Source organism: Amphiprion ocellaris, chromosome 23 (assembly GCF_022539595.1).
Source record: "Amphiprion ocellaris isolate individual 3 ecotype Okinawa chromosome 23, ASM2253959v1, whole genome shotgun sequence".
NCBI lineage: Eukaryota > Metazoa > Chordata > Actinopteri > Pomacentridae > Amphiprion > Amphiprion ocellaris.
The window spans coordinates 15,284,618-15,303,673 of NC_072788.1; the positions used below are offsets into that span (position 1 = coordinate 15,284,618).

General features: G+C 39.0%; 2 protein-coding genes across 4 annotated transcripts; one reads left to right on the top strand and one right to left on the bottom strand.

Annotated features, from left to right (window-relative positions):
• Positions 1-3,638: 3,638 nt before the first annotated feature.
• LOC111567566 (uncharacterized) lies at positions 3,639-8,752 on the bottom strand. Of its 2 annotated transcripts, none has more exons than XM_055007444.1 (5): positions 8,601-8,745; positions 6,148-6,261; positions 5,883-5,977; positions 4,763-4,933; positions 3,639-4,637 (listed from the first exon to the last, which is right to left on the bottom strand). In XM_055007444.1, exons 2-5 carry the CDS (start codon positions 6,239-6,241, stop codon positions 4,182-4,184), a joined length of 816 nt encoding a protein of 271 aa, XP_054863419.1. In that variant the 5' UTR covers positions 6,242-6,261; positions 8,601-8,745; the 3' UTR covers positions 3,639-4,181. The 2 variants fall into 2 exon arrangements, with proteins under 2 accessions (XP_054863419.1, XP_054863418.1); XM_055007443.1 differs by having other exon boundaries at positions 3,640-4,637; positions 6,148-6,244; positions 8,601-8,752.
• Positions 8,722-18,562, top strand: LOC111567560 (ubiquitin carboxyl-terminal hydrolase 47-like). Of its 2 annotated transcripts, none has more exons than XM_055007442.1 (12): positions 8,722-8,830; positions 10,652-10,756; positions 11,289-11,385; positions 13,006-13,121; positions 13,243-13,313; positions 14,520-14,645; positions 14,729-14,824; positions 14,912-15,040; positions 15,491-15,610; positions 15,722-15,762; positions 16,325-16,359; positions 16,906-17,171. In XM_055007442.1, exons 2-12 carry the CDS (start codon positions 10,654-10,656, stop codon positions 17,028-17,030), a joined length of 1,059 nt encoding a protein of 352 aa, XP_054863417.1. In that variant the 5' UTR covers positions 8,722-8,830; positions 10,652-10,653; the 3' UTR covers positions 17,031-17,171. The 2 variants fall into 2 exon arrangements, with proteins under 2 accessions (XP_054863417.1, XP_054863415.1); XM_055007440.1 differs by having other exon boundaries at positions 8,779-8,830; positions 16,902-18,562.
• The last annotated feature ends 494 nt before the right edge of the window (positions 18,563-19,056 follow it).

Here is a 19,056-nt window from a genome sequence, read left to right on the forward strand (position 1 = left end):
TTCCTACTGGCAACATCAGATATCTGGGCATAAATATTTCCTCCAAACTCTCAGAATTAGTTCACCTGAACTTCACTCCACTTTTGGACAAAGTCTGTGATGATCTGAGGCGTTGGAACAACCTCCCCATCTCCCTTTTGGGACGAACAGCTACAGTCAAAATGAAAATATTACCTAAAATCAACTACCTCTTCTCCATGATTCCATTTAAACCCACATCAAAGTGGTTCCAATCGTTAGACTCCACTATTGGTAAATTCTACTCAAAGAATAAAAAGGCTAAAATCAGTTTGACTACCCTCCAGAAGAATAAATCCGAAGGGGGACTGGAGGCTCCCAACTTCATGTATTATTATTTATCCAACCAAATACAATATCTCACCAAATGGATACATCCACATGAAGAATATAACTCCTGGCTGGAACTAGAACAGTTAGATTGTAACCAGATCAAAATCTCTGATCTTCCCTTGGTGGGGACTGGGGTGGGCGGGGTTGGGGTTTGGGTGGCGGGTGGGTCCTCGTGCCCCGGGCCGCCTGGGTCGGTCTTGGCGCGCTGGGGGTGTCGGTAGCTGCACCCTCTTGTTCTCCGGATCAGCGTCGTTCATGGTGGCCCCGGTGGCTCTCTGGGGGTGCCGCCCTGTGGCTCCTACGGCCCGGGGGGAGGGGTGCCCTTTTGGCTTGGCCCTGCCTTGCTGTGATTGCTGTTCTGGGCTTCGGGGTTCTTCACACTTGCATGTTTGATCAGGTCTCGCCAGCTACTGCCGAGTCCCATTTCAGCGATTGATGGGACCCGCCAGAATGTGCTGAGAATCTCTCCAGAGTCTCTATACTAAACTCATTCTCTCTTTCACTAGTATCCTCTTCTGGCCTATTCTATTCTATTCTATACTATCAAGACATCCACAATTATGGTGCTCAGTACCATTTGTTTAATTATTTATTTATTGAATCTCTTTTTCTTTTGTGTTGGTTTGGTTTTCTTTTTTTTTCAAAATTTTTTTTTATTGATGGATAGTTAGTAGTTGGGAATAACACACCACCTTACAATCTTTAATTGAAATAGTTCCGCCTGTTAATTTCTATCCCTGTTCGTCCTGTGTGTCCTGTTCGTCCTGTCCAGTCTTTGTTTCCCCCACACATCACTGAGGTGTAGCACTGCCCTCCCTGGCTTATAATAGGGAATTCTAATAAGGAATGTCTGCTTAGCTTTCAGGGAGGGCTGCTGATGGTCACACACATGCACCAAATATTAAAATATTTGGCTGCAAGACTAAAATATGCATCAATCTCATACATTGTTGACACCTCTTTTGTGGAGTTAAACAATGAGAACAAATGCAGACAAAAAAAAAAAAGAATGCACTGAAACTTTGCTCCCACTAGCTTAGCCTCGCCATAGCACGCAGCTCAAAGGGGCGTGTCCTATCTACTCATTCATATCTATGAGAACAGCGGTGGCTGCACATAAGGACGCCTGACGTTGATTAGCTGCGTAAATACCATTATATACAGTCTATGGTAAATACGTATGTGAATCGCATCATTGGCTGCAGCAGCCAGTCACTGGTCACTCACTGACTCACATTGAAAAATAGCACAGAATGAATTGTTACGTGTTTATTTTATTTATAATTTAGGTTGGATTTTTTTTCTGTGCGCGGAGACTGTGTCAGCAGTGCGCAATTGCGCATGCACGCGCGCAGCTTAGAGGGAACAATGGTCAACACTGAAGAAAATCAATATCACCAAGGCAGCAGGTCCAGACGGGGTGCCGGGCCGGGTCCTGAAGGCATGTGCAGACCAGCTAGTAGGCGTGTTTACGGACATTTTCAACCGGTCCTTACAGCAGGCCGTAGTCCCCACATTCCTTAAATTCACCACTATAGTGCCCGTGCCCAAGAAACAGGCAGTGAAATGCCTGAATGACTACCGCCCAGTTGCCTTGACACCAATAATAATGAAGTGCTTTGAGAGGCTGGTCCTGCATTACATGAAGGACATCATTCCTGCTGATCTGGACATCCACCAGTTGCTTATAGGGCAAACAGATCAACGGAAGACGCCATCTCAACTGCCTGCACACGGCCCTGACCCACCTGGAGGGCCCCAACACCTATGTTAGAATGCTATTTGTTGATTTTACATCAGCATTCAACACCATCTCCCCCCATAAACTGATAACCAAGCTTGGCCATCTGGGACTAGACATCACACTCTGCTCCTGGATCCACAGCTTTCTCACCGGCAGACCACAGAGTGTCAGAGTAGGAGAGGTGACATCATCCACACTCACACTGAGTACAGGTGCACCTCAGGGCTGCGTCCTCAGCCCGGCCCTGTTCACCCTTTTCACACATGACTGTACCTCCATCCACCCCTCCAACACGACAGTAAAGTTTGCTGATGACACCACCATAGTGGGATTAATATCTGACAACAACGAGACCCACTACAGGGAGAAGGTCCAGCACCTGGTCAGCTGGTGCTCTGAAAGTGACCTGGTGATGAATACCATCAAAACAAAAGAGATCATTGTGGACTTGAGGAGAGCCAGAAAAATGCCCCCCCCCCCAACCTCTCTGCATAAATGGACAGGAGGTGGAGAGGGTCAGCAATATCAAGTACCTGGGTCTCCACATCACCAGTGATCTCACATGGACCTCCAACACCTCCCACTTGGTGAAGAAGGCTCAGCAGAGACTTTTCTTTCTGCGGAGGCTGTCATTAAAAACAAAAACCAGCAGACTGCAGAACAGCTTCTTCCCCAGAGCTGTCGCTGCCATCACACCTGAAGTATCTGATCTGATATGGGTTCTGGTGGTTGTTGACCACAGAGTGAACTTTTAACTAACAGGTGGTAGTAAGTACTGAGGAATGTGTTTTCGGCTCCAGAAATCCTATGCTGTGTTGACTTTGGGGTCCACTGTTAACCTATAGCTGATTTGTGACCCTTAGGAATGCACAGAAGGGGAGTCTTGTCTGAGGAGTTGTCACTCTTTAGTGGGGTTGTAAACCAGATGCTGTAATTCTATACGTTGCCAGAAGGTATAAAAACTGACCGTTGGTCTTTGTTCGAGGAGGATCATTGGGCGACATCCTTCCGGACAACTCCTGTCTGTACGATACTGTTCTTTCTTTTAATAAAGTTCTTATTAAGAAAGTCAGTGTCAACGGGCATTTCTTCTCCACCTGAACATCACGGACATCAGAGAAACAACGACACACCCCCCACCCATTGCCCCACCACCCAGTCATTCCCCCCTCCCAGTTCATCTATGCAATAAGAACTCTATTTCAACACTGGACGACTTTATCAGCACTGATCACTTTACTTTGTTGTATATAGTACTTTGATTCTTCTTTTTATTATTTGAGAGTATTTTTAAACTATTTTTATTATTTGCACTGCTGCTAATTGTCGCGTTCTTCAGACAAATTTCATTGTACTTCTGAACAATGACAATGAAGGCTCTTTAAGTCTTTAAGAAATGCAAAAAAAAAGTTTAAATCTCATATCTAAATAATCTGGAATATAATTATTAATCAGCTTGATAATTACTTTATATTAACCTTTAATTCTTGTCTTCTGTGTTTGAATCGGATGAATATGTTGTGATGTAATAAAGAAAAGTACCATGACACTTGTCTGATTGGAATGAAAACACAAAACCTTAAGTTATGTTTAATTTACTTGATCTTAATGAGTGTTTCTAATGTTAATGATACAGACACACAATAGCCTTGTCTGGGTGAATTTGAGATGTAAATCAAAATTTACATCCAGATCTATTTTTTATAAAAGATTCCCTCTCACACTGAGTATAAATTAAGTTTTACCAGGTAGATTTTGCCACACTGGTATACAGAAAAAGCTAATTAAAATAAAACAGGTTCCATTTTGTATATATAAAACATCTTAAGTATTTCAGTAATGGAGATTCAGAGGTAAATACCAAACATATTTGTCATGTGCAATTTAAAGTTCAGCCAGGGGGAGGCAGAGAAACCACAAATAAGAACCTAGTTGTCTTGTGGAGCAGAGTTACATGCCACAAACATTTGGTGTCCAGGAGACTATATTGAGACCTTTCAAAATAAATGCATTGATTTTTTGTTGTGTTTTTAAACACTTCTGTTAAAGATCTCTTGTTGAATTAAGATAAGACACCGGATTGCCTTCATTTTCTCTGCCATACCGGAATAGAAGTCTGTCTTGGAGCTACACTGGCTGGGCAGATTCTGAATGGTGAACTGGTCTTGCAACATTGCCGCGTTAGTTTCAGGCAAACAAAGCAGAACTCCTTATGACATCGAGGACATATAACATTTTTGCAGTTTTGTCCACTATGTTCTATCTTCATGCCACATGTAGGACAGAGTCGGATAGAGGGGCAGCTGGTGACGCCCGCCACCTCCGGCAGGTCGATGGATTTGCATGTCTGCAGCAGTTGCAGGTCCCTGTTGATGCAGTCATCGTTGCCACAGCGGTCCGATCGAGGAGCTGAGCCCTTCCATGGCTTCTGACACTGCCAGCAGAACTGATAGGTTCCCCCCTGATCAGCTGTGCATATGATACATATGACACACAGGTTGGAAAGATCCTTCCTCTCCATGTTTGTTTTGCACTGGGGACACTGATGGGGGAGAACAGTGAAGAAAAAATAAACATCAGTCCACTTGATTTGGTTTTAATGTTTAAATCAGAGTAAATCCCTGAAAAGTCAGCATTAATACAACCACAGAGCACTGGACCACTTACTGGCTGAAACTCGCAGTGTCTAGCAGCAGCCATGCGGGCCATGTTGTCCTCAAAGTGCTGCATTTCCTCAACAGATAAATCTGCCAGTCTGCGCACCTCTTGGTACGACCACACCTTATTGCACCTTGTGGTCCCCTCTACCAGTGCAGGGCATTTAAATATGTAATGCCCCTTAAAACACAAAGAAAAATCATTTTGAAATGACAGAAAGCAATCAAGGGACTTTTTACTTAAGAAGAATATTGAGGTAATTAAGAGATCTGACTCTACTTGAGCATTTCTCTTTCTTGCAAGTTTATACTTCTGTTCTCCTACTTTTCATATATTTTTCACTCCATCCAGGAACACGGAGTTTTGTGGCGATAAGCGTCTGTCTGTCTGTCTGTTCGCAACAATACTCAAAAACCGAATAACGAATTTGGATGAAATTTTAAGGGAAGGTCAGAAATGACACAAGGACCAAGTGATTAGATTTTCGGCTTCTAGTCTGGATCTATGGATTTGTTAAAGACTTCTGTATCATTGCGAGATCGCGGTCACTGTAACTATGATAACAAGTGAACACTACGTCAGTTGCCTGCTGACGATCACAAAATTGCGATCCTACTGCAAATCGACTGCTGTGGACTTATCGGGACTTATCTGTTGGAAATCATACAAGGAACAATTGATTAAATTGTTGGGGTGTTTCCGAGTTCCATCACTTTCCACCGCCCGCTACATATTTAAGTCACGCAATTCGATATCTGTATATAACGTACACATGCATAACACACGCCTGTGCGCAGTGCAAGGTCATTTTTTTTGTCGGAAATGACACAACAACTCAGAAGCCTTGGTGGAGTACTGCGCTCTCTGAGTATTTTTCTTGTTTTTAAATCTGTCCTGGCTTTGGTTTCTGCTTTTATATCTCCTGTCCCTATCTTTGTAAGTGCACAGTTTACATCCCTTTTCAATAAGCTACTTAGTGCTTGTGCTTCCTCTCTTTCTCTGTTTTCCCTCCTTTCTGATTGTCTGTTCTGCCCTCATTGGCTTCACCTGTATCCCGTCTCATCGATGTGTATAATCTTGTCTCTCTTTTGATTCCATTGTGCACATACAGATACTGCATCCATTATACCTGGTCCAGCAGGTTGCGACACCACTGTGTTAGAGATTCAGGAGTGACGGCGTGGCCGCAGGACATCTCTGCTCTGAGAGAGTCATCATCTGAGGCTGAGGTGGGCAAAAGCAAATATCAGCTACATTACTTGGTAATATGCAGTTCATACAGCTGTGAGTTCATGAAAATATGAGGAGACAATTATAGAGGAAGGGGAAGAAAAACTACTGAAACTGTTGTTTGTAGCATTTTTCTGTTCAGTGAAAAAGAAAAAGAATCTTACAAATTGGATCCAAGTCATCCCTCCTGGTGACAAACTTAAGGGTGGTATCTAGTGGGTCATAGCCCTTCATCTCTGGTAGGCCCTGAATGCTCATGTTCTGTGTAAAAAAAAAATCTGAAACCATGAATACTGAAAAATAAGATTTACAGAAACACTTTATTGAAATAGTCCATAGTATATTTTGTAACTCCCATTTTTGTTCTTTGTATTAGGTAGATTTGGAGAATCAGTTTGCCTTAGGTTTCGGAGCAGTTCTTATAATTTGGTGGCTTTGACTAATGTAAACAGGAAGTATAACGCTTCTATTGAGAAAGTCTGTGGGTTACCACATGAGCTCTGTTTTATGTTCTGTAATGCTTCGACAAACTGCCACCATTAAAAGTATGCAGAATTAAAACAGACAGACACTTTATTTATCCCCTTCAGGCAATTCTAGAAATCCAGGAGCTCACACACACTACATTCAAGGTAGATAAGGAGACAATATACACCGAGCAGCCACAACATTATGACCACTGACAGGTGAAGTGAATAACATCAATCATCTTTTTATAATGAAATGTTCTGCTGGGAAACCTTGAGTCCTGACATTCATGTGGATGTTTGACATGTACCACCCACCTAAACATGGCAGGTCCAGCAACTCACCCAACCACCCATGACAACAGCAGTCCTTGATGCCAGATGTCACCCTCAGCAGGACAATGCACCCCGACACACCACAAAAACTGCTCAGGAGTGACCCGGGGAACACAACAGAGCTAAGGTGGTCACCTGGGTTCCACACTCCCCAGATCCAGATCTTACTGAGCATCTGTGGGATGTGCCAGGATAAGCCTGATCTAGTTAGGTTCCACCCTGCAACCCATAGGACCCACAGAATTCACTGCCACCATCCCGGTACTACAGGACATCCCAAGAGGTCCTGGGTCCATGCCCCACTGGGTTCAAGTGGTCACAATGTTATGCCTGATTGGTGTATAAAAGAATGTGCAAATCGTGTTGGTTGAAGAAACAGTAATAAGGTGCCAAAAATGCAGGTATTTATAATAAAATAGAGTATTAGAAAAGTCCAGAAGCTTAAAATGTGAAGATAGAAATAGAATAGAAATAGAACATACGCTAGGATATACAGACAGCTATCACTGCATTACTTTGACAAAGATGATAGATTAAAAAAGTTTGAAGACAAGTCTTGAAGATAAATATACTTAATGTTCTGATTTACAAGCGCAACAGACATCATAGACAATGATATCTTTGGAAACTACATCACATTGAACCTAATGATACAATATCTTTGAAAGCATTCATATCCTTATACTTTTTGGACATTTTATTGCATCCTAATTGTATATTAAATTAATGAAAGTGGCATTTTTCTTCATCAATTAACCCTAAATAGCCTATAATGACAAAATGAAAGCATATATTTTTTAATTTTACCAAATTTATTAAATATCAAGGATTTTCCATTTACAAAACTATTCAGACTCTTTGCTGTGGCTCTAAATTGCAGTCAGCTGTGTCCTGCTTGCTTTGCTCCTCCTTGAGATCTTAGCTGCCACCTGTGGCCGCTTGATTTGATTGGACAATTTAGAAAAAGCTCACACCTGTGCATATAAGGCCACTCAGTTATAGAGTCAAGGGAACTGTGGTGAGATTATAAACTATACTTAAAGCTTTCAGTATTTCCTGGAGTAAACAGTTTCTTAATAACTGTGAAATGGGATAAACTTGAATCAGATGAGCAACATCTCTTTTAAACTCTTAAAACATTCTTTTATCATAAAGCCTTTATGATTGTGTGATCATAGTGGTCTCTATTTTCATGCTCTTCAGCTGTTTATTTTTCACAGATTTTTTTTCATCAAGAGTTAATAGTCTTCTTAAATGTTTGCTTTTGTAAAGAAGTTTTGTTCAGAGAAGTGCCACATGAATATAATCTAAATTACTTTCATTTTGTCATTATGGGTTACAAATTGTAGAATAATAAGTTAAAAAAATCCACTTTTATTCATTTAAAATTGAATTTACTACACAATAATTTCTGGAATTGAGTGAATGCTTTCTGAAGAGACTGTCAAAAATGGACTGATTTACTAAATGTGGTTTAAAAACCTCTGACCTGAGGAGGTTTAGATAAACTGCTGGTAAAAACAAGTATCATGGCAGCCATCAGCTGATTTTATGACCACCAGTAACTGATACTTCAGGAAACTTCCAGCTGATTCTCGTCCAAAACAAGTGAAGCTACTTTCATTTATGAGATTATTATGGCCAAGTTCAGTTTAACACCTGGTAGAAAAATTACCAAAAAAAAAGACGGGAAAAATCCATTTTCCCTCATTTTTGCACTAGTTCAAATCAGTAACTCTGGCTGAATAGTAGATGTAGTTTAAAAGCAGAGATGGGACATAATAATAGATTCAAATGAAGAAATGTCATCTTACCTCTGGGGCACAGCTTCTATCTCTGTAGTTTTATCTTTGTGTTCAACCAAAAGCAGATCAGTCACATCTGAAGCCAGTTCTGGAGGATTATTTTTGCGTAAAATCGACACTTTTATAGAGCCGTCGCACCGGTCTGCGTCTATTTCCTGCTGTGCGTCTTTTGTTTGTGTGTGTTAAAACCCTCCTCCTCTGGAAACGAAAGTGAAACAACAGGACTACGAATCAACACGGTGAGTGTTTTCCCTCCCATTTCATTACATTCAAATAGTCCTCGTGTTTCTTATCACAGCTATGTTGTTTATTATCTGTAAGGCGCTTTATTGTGAGTTCATTCGTGTGTTGCTCCAAGTTTCTTTTTAAAACATCGCATTTGGAGGCGGTGGGGGTTGGAGGAGAGGCTGCACGGGTTTCTAGGACACCCCAAACACTGCTGCTGTCTTCTGTTTAGGCAAAATGTAGAATCAGTTGTTTGTTTAGACTGAAAATCCAGAAAGTTTTGAGCTGCTGTGTTGCCATTTAAGTTAGAAATCATCTTCCTGTATAGAGTATTTAAGAAAATGAAGAATTTATCGATCCCTTCCTTTGGAAATTCACGTTACAGCAGCTAGATAGATGAAATACAAAAGCAGAATGAGGGTAAAAGTAAAGATATAATAAAGTTTAAGACATGATGGATAATTTACCCAGTTGTAGGACACACATCGTGTTCTTACATTTAAACAGAGTAAGTGCCATATTTCTGTTGCACCTGAAACTTATAGAGAGAAAAGACCACTGTTAGATTCAGTTATTGCACTGGAAGAGCTATAAAAGAAAAAAAAATGATAAAAATACAGGTTTACACGATTAAAATGTGTAAGCAGTGGTGAGAGAAACACTCCAGGGAGCTTCAGTGAAAAAAAAACAGACTTCTTTAGTTTTCATTCATCCAACAGGCTTCTTCAGCCTCTTGTTACGCAGATATAAGATCGTACCACTGAGATTGGAGGAGCTTCAGTAAACTTAAGATTCTTCCCCTGTGGCACAGATGTAAGATATTTAGTTGCTGTTGATATGAACCGTCTCTGCTCCTAAATAAGATCCGCTCATTGGCTGCTCAAGTAAGTTACTTCACACACCTAGTGGATTTAAATAGTGCAAATATGACATAATAAGTGTGAAAATAAACATGGTGTGAACCTTGAAATTATATTCTCATATAAGGAAGTAGCTTCACTTGTTTATTCTTTTAACAATGTATTCCTGTAACTGGATATCAGCTGGATAGTCCCAGAGTGAGTCACCGATTATTGTACTCATGAAATTAAATATTTACCTCAGATTACTTTTTACTTATTTAACCTTTATTTAAACAGGTAGGTTAGTTGAGAACTGATTCTCATTTTGGCAGGTTTTCAAACCACTAACTATTAGTAAATCAGTCTGTTCTTAACATACAAACATGATACACTTCAGAAAGTATTCACACAAGTGCACAGCCTCTTGGATGAGAGAAGTCCATTTGCTTTTTACTGAAGCTCCCAAGATTCCCACAAACTGGATGACAGAGAATCTACACAGAAAAACGCTGAGATTAAGCAGCAATATCTCCATACAAAAGTACAAAATCACAAGTAAAAGTCCACTTTAAGGCACAAAAATGGGAAAACAGAATAAAAGAAAGTAGACAAAAAGCATACAGAAGGCGAAGCAGCAACTAGTCTCTCTTTGGTCACCGATTACACCCCTAAAATCTCAACTTTGTGCATCGAAGTCTGAAGTTTTTCCATTAAATAATACCATCCTGCCTTAGAAGTGAATTGGATGATGGATAATTGTAACAGTAGTTCTTGATCATATGTTATAGAATTGATCATATGTTTAATCAGGCTTCGAGTAGTAAGAAGAGTAAGAAATGGAATAATTTCTACTGTTTGATGTTGCCTTATATTGTTCTGTATCAGTCCTCTTTAAAAGCAGTCAAAGGAAAGAAGTTGTCATGTCAAAAATCCTAAATTCTGACCTTCAACTTTGTCTTTGTCTCTTAACTTCCATCTATTCATCTGGAAAAGAGATGTTCAAATGTAAAAATGCCATCACTCATCAGAAGGACATCAGTATGAATCATTACCGTGTAGAAATGTTCAGAGAGAAACTGAAGAACTGTTCCATCTCAGGTAAGAGACATGAAGTGTCCAGTAAGAATTGTGTCACATATTTTTGGCTGAATTTTGAGAGTTTCTTACGTTTCCATACAGAAGTGAAATTTAAATTAAAGGTTCTTGAAAATGGAAGAAAGTGTATCGACCTCGTTGTATGTATGTTGCACTTTTTTGAAAATCTGCTGGAGTCTTTTTATCATTTGGATCTACTGGAAACGGTTTTCTTTGTGTTTTCACCACATTTCATGTTTTTGGGAATTATATTTCTAGAGATGTTGAACCCTAAATATGTCTTCCCAGCTAAGATGTTATTTTTAATGGAAAATAGGGAATTTTCCAGGTATGAAATACTGAGACATTCTCAAAATTCTGCCAAAAAGTTCTTAGTTTTTGGCCCAACTTGCCACATTTTCTCAGACTGAACAAGAGACAGTACAGCAACATATTCCATGAATTCCAACTAACCCCTCTGTTGTGTGGCTCATACATGTCAGAGTTACATGATAATGTGGCAGTTATGTGTCTCACGTCTCTGTTGTGTCTTTAGATTACCATGGTCTGATCAGTCCAGGCCTGACATGTTATCTGAACAGTGTACTCCAGGTGCTCTTCATGACCGAAGACTTCCGGGAGGCTGTGAAAAGGTTTGAAACGTCAGCTTGAGACGTGTAGATGCAAATAAAAATCAAAGAGTTGTTTTACCAAGCTCTTTTCAGTATATGAACAAAATAGTTCAAATTCAGGAGAGTTATTGTACTGCTACAGCTGGAAGTTACTGGTGCAATCAAGAAATAACCCGACACAAAGCGTCCAAGAATCCCTCAGTTTGATTTACACTGACTTCTGCAGTACAGAGTTTTTTCCTTCACTGCTGGCAATGACAGTAAATACAGAAACACATTTAGCGCAACATAAAGTATGAGCATTGAGTTTCTTTTTTTATCTGAAACATTAGAAATATTTCTACTAGATTTTCCTTCACACACCTAGTTCTTGTAGACTTCTGGTTTCCTGCAATATAGAAAGGATTTACTGGGCGCTAATGGGCTGACTCAGCATTGTGTGAACTCATTTGACAAGAGCTTGAATGTAACTTGTAATGTTTGTTTAGTTTTAAAGGTCTCAACTTTAAGAATAGAACAGAAAGTGTCTGCAGCCAGAGTCCTAACTAACACCAAGAAACTGGACCATATTACACCAGTCTTCAAATCACTACATTGGCTTCCTGTTAGTCAAAGGATAGAATTCAAAATCTTACTCCTGGTCCACAAAGCACTGAATGGTCTTGGACTGAAATACATCCTGGACTTATTAGCTCCATATGAAGCATCCAGAGCCCTCAGTCGTCAGGGACAGGCTTACTGTGTGTTCCCAGAACCAGAACCAAAAATAGTGAAGCAGCATTCAGCTATTATGCTCCTCACCTGTGGAACAAACTTCCTGAATATCTGAGGTCTGCTTAAACTGTCCGCTCTTTTAAATCAGGACTGAAAACTATATTGTTTACTGCAGCTTTCTGTTAGATGCTCAATCTATTTTCTTGGCTTTTAATGCACTTTTGTGTTTTATTTCTATGATTTTAATGTCTTAATGTCTACTTTTAAATCATCTTTATCATTAATTTTAAAGTTCTGTGATGCATTTCTCTCCCATTGTAAAGCACCTTGAATTGCCTTGTGCATGAATTGTGCCATACAAATAAACTTGGCTTGCCTAGTCATTGTTTTGTGGAGAACACGATGATAATTAAGAGCCCTAATCCTGATTGGTGCATATAGAGATACATACAATAAAAGCACCCAGACAATGACTAAAAAGGGAAAATGCATTAGAAATTTTGCAATCTAACACTAGACTTAGTGTAATTTGGCACCAGCATACATGTTAGAAATAAATACAGTTATTGCAAAAGTTTGCATGAAAATTTATCCACAAGAATAAATGAATGCACACTCACTCCTTGTTGGAATTTAATTTGCCATTTTCTGGCATTTCTGGTGACCAGTGCTCAGTCCTTTATAATGCTTGTGGCTCTGCTCTGTGGTGATATTGCAGCCAGTATCTTCCCTGTTTTCAGTTTTTATGCTCAGCTAAGATAAACAGATGTTGGTTCAGGCAGAAACTCACAGAATCTTGCCCTAAGAACTGAGTGAAAAACAAGGACAGGGAATAGAGTCTGAAATCACATCACATTGAATCATATTCAGTAATCTGACTTCACTGGCTGCAGATTTAATACTCACATGCTTCTCACTGTGCCACAGATCCTGCAGTAAAGATCTAACAACCATCGAACAATATCTAAGAAGGCTGTTTGTTGATCTGGAGGGAAAAAAGGCAGAAACGCACGGGATTATAAAAATGCTGGGCATCACAGATGGTAGGTTTTGATTTGAGACGTCTCACTGCTGCTGTCGGTGCTTGCTTGTTAAAATCCCGCAGACTCTTGAATCCTGGGATCTTCAAGATGTAACTTTTTGTCCATTCATCCCTGCTTTCAGTGTACGAGCAACGGGATGCTGCTGAGTATTTTGAGAAGATCTTGTGTCTGACCAGTCCAGAGGCTTCCAAGGTAGGGGCTGATGTATTTAAACGTAATTGTTGTTGTTTTCAGGGGGCAGTGCACATTAAACACTAACATATGAGACTTTTCTGGAACAACAACAGACTATAAATAACTGTGCTATTGCATTTATATACATGTCTGGGATATTTTCACTTAGATGTGTAAATGTGTGAGGGCCCTAGTGTTAATGACATGAAAAAAACAGGACAAACTTTTTGTCCTAAAAACGCTTGCTGTCAAAAAAATGTCTTGCTCCTTTAAAGAGTTGCAGACCAGCTGATGCACACATCCATCCTGCTTCTTCCTCCACTTCCCTCCTGACAGTAAACAGATTATACTTCTTTCCATGTGCCAGAGATGTTATTCATCTGCAGTCGCTGAAATGATGGTCGATTAAAAGCTCACAGTTACTGAAATCATTACATCACAGAACTGACAAGTAGCTCTAAATCTCTGTAGGAACTAATGAAGTTAGGGATTTGTTTTTTGGTAAAGCAACCGTTGTTTGGAGCAGCAGGATCAGTGATAAATGAAGTATTGATCCTTCAAGTAAGTAAAAGTCAAATGTTTCATTATAAGTAATGTTCTGCTTTTTAAATATTCCTTAAGTAAATGTCAGAAAAACACGGAAAAAGACCTCAATATGTAGCATTTTACTCTTGTATTTGTTAAACTGATGCTAATTGTGAACTATTTAATAGAGCAGCAGCTACTTTATTTTATTAGTAGATTCAACTGCTAGTCATTTTAACCCTTTACTTCTTTTATTCCTTTATTGTTGTGTTTCTAAATTATAGTGAGAAAAAGGGATCATATTTACTCAGAGCTCAAAGTGACACCATCAGACGTGTTGTTCTGTCTGACCAACAAACCAAACCTTTAAATGGTTCATTTTTACTTGAATGATACAGAGAAGCTGCAGTTACTCTTTTTTTTTTTTTTTTTTTTTTTAATAAATCCACTTTTTTCACAAAAATGACTTGTAATTTGGTTCTTAAAACAATACATTTTTGATAACTGACTAATCAAAGCACTGATTAATCTCTTAATTGCTTATATGCTTTTGGGTGGTTGCATTTTTTGAATGATTGTTATCCGAAATGTTCGTCATATGTTTTATGTGTAGGGGTTACAAAATACTACCAAAATTACTGCTAAAATACTAAAATGTAAATGCACTCATTGAAGTTACTATTCTACTTTTCTGTGTAGATATTCAAGGGGGAGTTGAATCATAAGTCCACATGCTGCAGGTGCAACAAAACAAATGATTCAAGAAGCTTTTTTTGGATTCTGCCACTCGCGATGAAAGATTCCCTTCGTCAAACCTGCAGTGTGGTATGATCTTTTCCTCTAACAGGAATGAAATACCTGTATTTTACCCATTTAGAGATAAAGGATAAATTAATCCCTGTTCCCAGGTGGATGGACTGAAGTCTTTCTTCGAGGTACAAAAGGTCTGCGGGGTCAACCAGATGTACTGCAGCCAGTGTAATAAAAAGCGAGATGCAGACACTGTGAGTAATAAATCTGATCTTGTTAAATCTTTATTGAAATAGCTGACTACCTCATAGTCATGCAGTTACTGCCATTCTGTGTTCTAGGAATGGGAATTGACACAAAATCCAGATGTTCTGACCCTCCTACTGAAGAGATTTACGTTTGATTGCAAGCGGAAGCGTTACGTCAAGCTTCACTGTGAAGCTGATATACCCCAAACTTTACACATGGAGGTACTTTATGTAGACCACCAAACTGTTATAATTTACACAACCGTTCAAAAGTTTGGGATCACCCAGACAATTTCATGTTTTCCATGAAAACTAATTTCTATTCATGTGCTAACATAATTGCACAAGGGTTTTGTAATCATCAGTTAGCCTTTCAACACCATTAGCTAACACAATGTAGCATTAGAACACAGGAGTGATGGTTGCTAGAAATGTTCCTCTGTATCCCTATGGAGATATTCCACTAAAAATCAGCCATTTCCAGCTAGAATAGTCATTTACCACATTAACAATGTCTAGACTGGATTTCTTATTCATTCAGTATTATCTTCATTGACAAACTGCTTTTATTTCAACAATAAGGACATTTCAAAGTGACCCCAAACTTTTGAATGGTAGTGTACGTGTTTCTTTTAAAACGCTCACGACTTTGTTTGATTGCTCTCTCCTCAGATGTGCACATACGACCTCTACGCTGTAGTTAACCACTTTGGTAATCTAACAGGAGGTCATTACACTGCAGAAATCAAATCTTTTGAAACTGGGGAGTGGTATTGCTTTGACGACAACCGCGTAAGAAGGCTACTATTTCTATATGCAGACAGATTTCACCAATACTCAGGCATTTAAATGTTGAACAACGTGAAATTAAACATTTACATCCATTTATTTTCAATTCCACAGGTCACGCGACATCTATTTAAGATAGGACACAACTCTCTGAGGTAAAATGTATTTCCTGTTTTCTTGAAGATGAGGGGTATTTCCTATAAACTGTATATAAAAGATGGATGTCACCTACTGGTTTGTGGACCACTGTTTTGAAATCTCTAGTTGACATTTGGCAGTTATGATCTTAGTCTTTAGAAACCAGATACGAGTCCGATTATGAACTCAAAGATGCTATATACATCCAATTGGTATGTCAGTCACAGGGTAGGCCCACCCTAAAACACTTATTTTACTCAGAAAGGGACAATAATTTCCAAAATGAGGATCATGCTTTATTGAAGGAGACTTTAACCTAACAATTGAGTTCATAAACTTTTTAGGAAAATCCTTACTGAAGTAGCAAATCAAGTGAGAGTTAAGGTCATTTTCTCACAGACTTCTATACAATCTGACTTCTCAGTCCTTGCAACCAGAGGAGTCGCCCCCTGCTGGCTGTGGAAAAGAATGCAGCTTTATTTCACATTGGCATTGGCTTCACAATTTTCTTTTGTTGATCGCATTTTGCATCTGACTTTCATGGTGCCTTTACTGGTCTGACATCTCCTCTCAAAACAGGTCTTGTGCAGCTTACCTCCTCTTCTACAGAAAGGGTAAGTCTGCCAAAGCTTGGTTTGTTGACTTTAGTTTGACTCTGTGTTGATTTTTAAGGGCAAAAAGGATGCACATTTAAATTATGTTTGGCAGCAACATGGAAGCTCCACAACCTGCATGAACCTGAATCTTTTGTTGTTTTCATATCACGTTTAAGTTTAGAGTTGTGTATGAGCACCAATGCACTGTGGTTAATAATATTTAAAGAACAATGACTGATAATCTGAGTTGTTTTGAGCGAGTAAAGAGAAAGAACTGAAGTACCACCTTCCTGAAGTTGTATTTTTACATTCTGCATCTCATTTCTTTTTAGGTATGGTCTGTTTGTTGTTGCACACATACATCTCACGCAGAAATGGTGACGTTCACAATAGTTGCGTAACAGAATCATCCTCAGCTCCATAGAAACCACGAATGACATGCACTTGTTTTAAAGCACTGCTTTTTTGAAAATTAATTGTAAATAACCGTGTATAAATTTAGGTACTTTTAAGATGTGTCATCATTGTTTGGTAATAATTTTCACTACTTCTGTTCAAAGTAAGCAGACATCCGGAAACGACCAATAGAAGTGACCAGGAAGCTCAGTGTGCACATTCAGACACCGACGCTGAAGAAAGACGTGACGAAGCAGAGGAAGGAGAGGCTCTTAAGCCTCGTTTTTATTTGAATTATGATAAATTAACCAAGAGCCATGATGATGCTGTGGGGAGGACACAGACAAACTCTTTAGGTCATAAACGGACAAACCGGAGAGCAGCACCAGTGAGGCAGCAAACCAACACAATCCCTCCAAGAGACAATGAAGCAGGAAGAGACAACTACAGTCCAAATGTAGATTATAGCTGTACAAGAACAACTGTGAAGCCTGTTGAAAGAAACTATGTGAAAATGAAAAGGGAGAAAGTAGCAGGAAAGAGTGTTAAACAGAGAACAGAGACTAATGTCCGTGATATGAGCGACTCTGTTGTAATGTCATGTAATTTCTACTCTGATGGACATCCTTGTGCTTCAGGTATTCAGGTAAGAGACTCGTACAGTCAGTGTAGGAGGAGTAAAGCCACTGAGTCTAACAGTTCACCAAATCTGTGTAGAAAATCCAACAGCTTGAAAAGAAACAAGGACAAAAAGCAGCATGTTGTTAATGCAGACAGCAGCTGCAAACCAGAGAGTGGAAAAACATGTGAGAGAGAAAAGAGAAGCCAGAAAGTGTGAGGAAACCTATTGAAGTGATGAAATAATGAGAATAATATCTGTATCTTGATGTGGTAAATTGTCTGTCTTTAGGATGATTGGATTAACTTATTTTTTGTATTTATGTTTTTTCAGTATGAAGAAATTTCAAGAAATGTCAGCTGGTATGAACTGTGACTGTGGATGATTTTGTTCACATGTTTTGTATGACAGTATTATGGTAATATTCATTCTAAGTAACGCTCTACATACATGCGCAAGCATCATCTATTAGATAATCTCCATTCATGTCAGGAAAGCATTTCAATTTATTCAGTAACTTCCAGGAAATATCCAAAAGAATTTTATGTCACTGAATACTGCTACTGTATGTTTTGGCCAACCTGAAATGTAAAAAATTTAATCTTTATTGAGAATTTCAGGTGGGGAAGTGAGGAGGAAGACTGCAAGTTTTCATTATATGAGGTGCAGCCTTTATTTCCTGCATGCTGTCACTGTGAAGCCTGTAGAAAGAAACAAAGTGAGGCAGTAGTGGAGGTAGTGATGGAGGAGAAGAGTGTCGAACAGAGACTCTGATGTAAAGTCATGTCATTTCTACTCTAATGGACATCTTATACTTCAGGTATTCAGGTATGAGACTCATACAGTCAATGTTGGAAGAATAAAGCCACTGAGTCTAACGGTTCAGTCAAGCAGATTTAGTTTATGCTGTTTAATATGTCCAGTGGTGCTATTAATTCACTGACATACATGCACAGGCAACATTAAGGCAAATCATCAGGAAGATAACCTGCTTTCGTGTCAGAATGAACCTTTAAACTGTTTATAACAGTGTTTTCTCTTTAAACAATTTAATATTGTTGTATATATCAACTGTTAAAAAAAGAAACAAAAAACACTGGTCAAACTATCCATTTTGTCCACATGAAAAATCTGTATTTTGCAAATAATTCTTGACTGTAAAACTGCACTGTTTTACTCTATTTAAATTAGCAGAAAATATCATTATTTCAAATATATTTTCCCTTATTTGAATGGAAATTGTGTTTTTTATGGACAGGTTAGTAAAACATTTTGGTTATTTAACATGTTCAGTTCCAGCGAACTGTTTAGAAAATCACACAAAAAACTGGACATAATATTCACATCAAAACATCTGTATTTTTATAAGTGGTCATCTGTTGCTTTACAATGTTTGACCCTAAAGTTATGCTATTTCTTACTGTGTTGAAATCAGCAAAACATTATTGCTACAAATATTGTTATTACTGTTATTTTTGCTGAATTTACAGGTTTTGAACATTACAGTAGAAAATGCAAACTGTTTTACTGGTTCTCTGCAATAGTATGTGTCTGCAGTGATGAGAAAACAGGAACATTTTCAAAGTACCACCAAACCCTGGTCAGATCGCTTTGACTGAACAATGAAGTCCAGCAGTCAGTAACAGCCTGCATGTGGAGGTGAACGTCCTGAGTGATGGTTCTCTGTAAACTGGTTTACG

Coding starts and splice junctions, on each gene's coding strand:
- LOC111567566 (XM_055007444.1), bottom strand. CDS start 6,241: ATGAGCATTCAGGGCCTACCAGAGATGAAGGGCTATGACCCACTAGAT. Junction 4,934..5,882: donor GTCGCAACCTGCTGGACCAG/GTATAATGGATG, acceptor TTGTGTTTTAAG/GGGCATTACATATTTAAATG. Junction 4,638..4,762: donor GACACTGCGAGTTTCAGCCA/GTAAGTGGTCCA, acceptor CTCCCCCATCAG/TGTCCCCAGTGCAAAACAAA.
- LOC111567560 (XM_055007440.1), top strand. CDS start 10,654: ATGTTCAAATGTAAAAATGCCATCACTCATCAGAAGGACATCAGTATG. Junction 13,122..13,242: donor AATGCTGGGCATCACAGATG/GTAGGTTTTGAT, acceptor CCCTGCTTTCAG/TGTACGAGCAACGGGATGCT. Junction 15,041..15,490: donor CCCAAACTTTACACATGGAG/GTACTTTATGTA, acceptor CTCTCTCCTCAG/ATGTGCACATACGACCTCTA.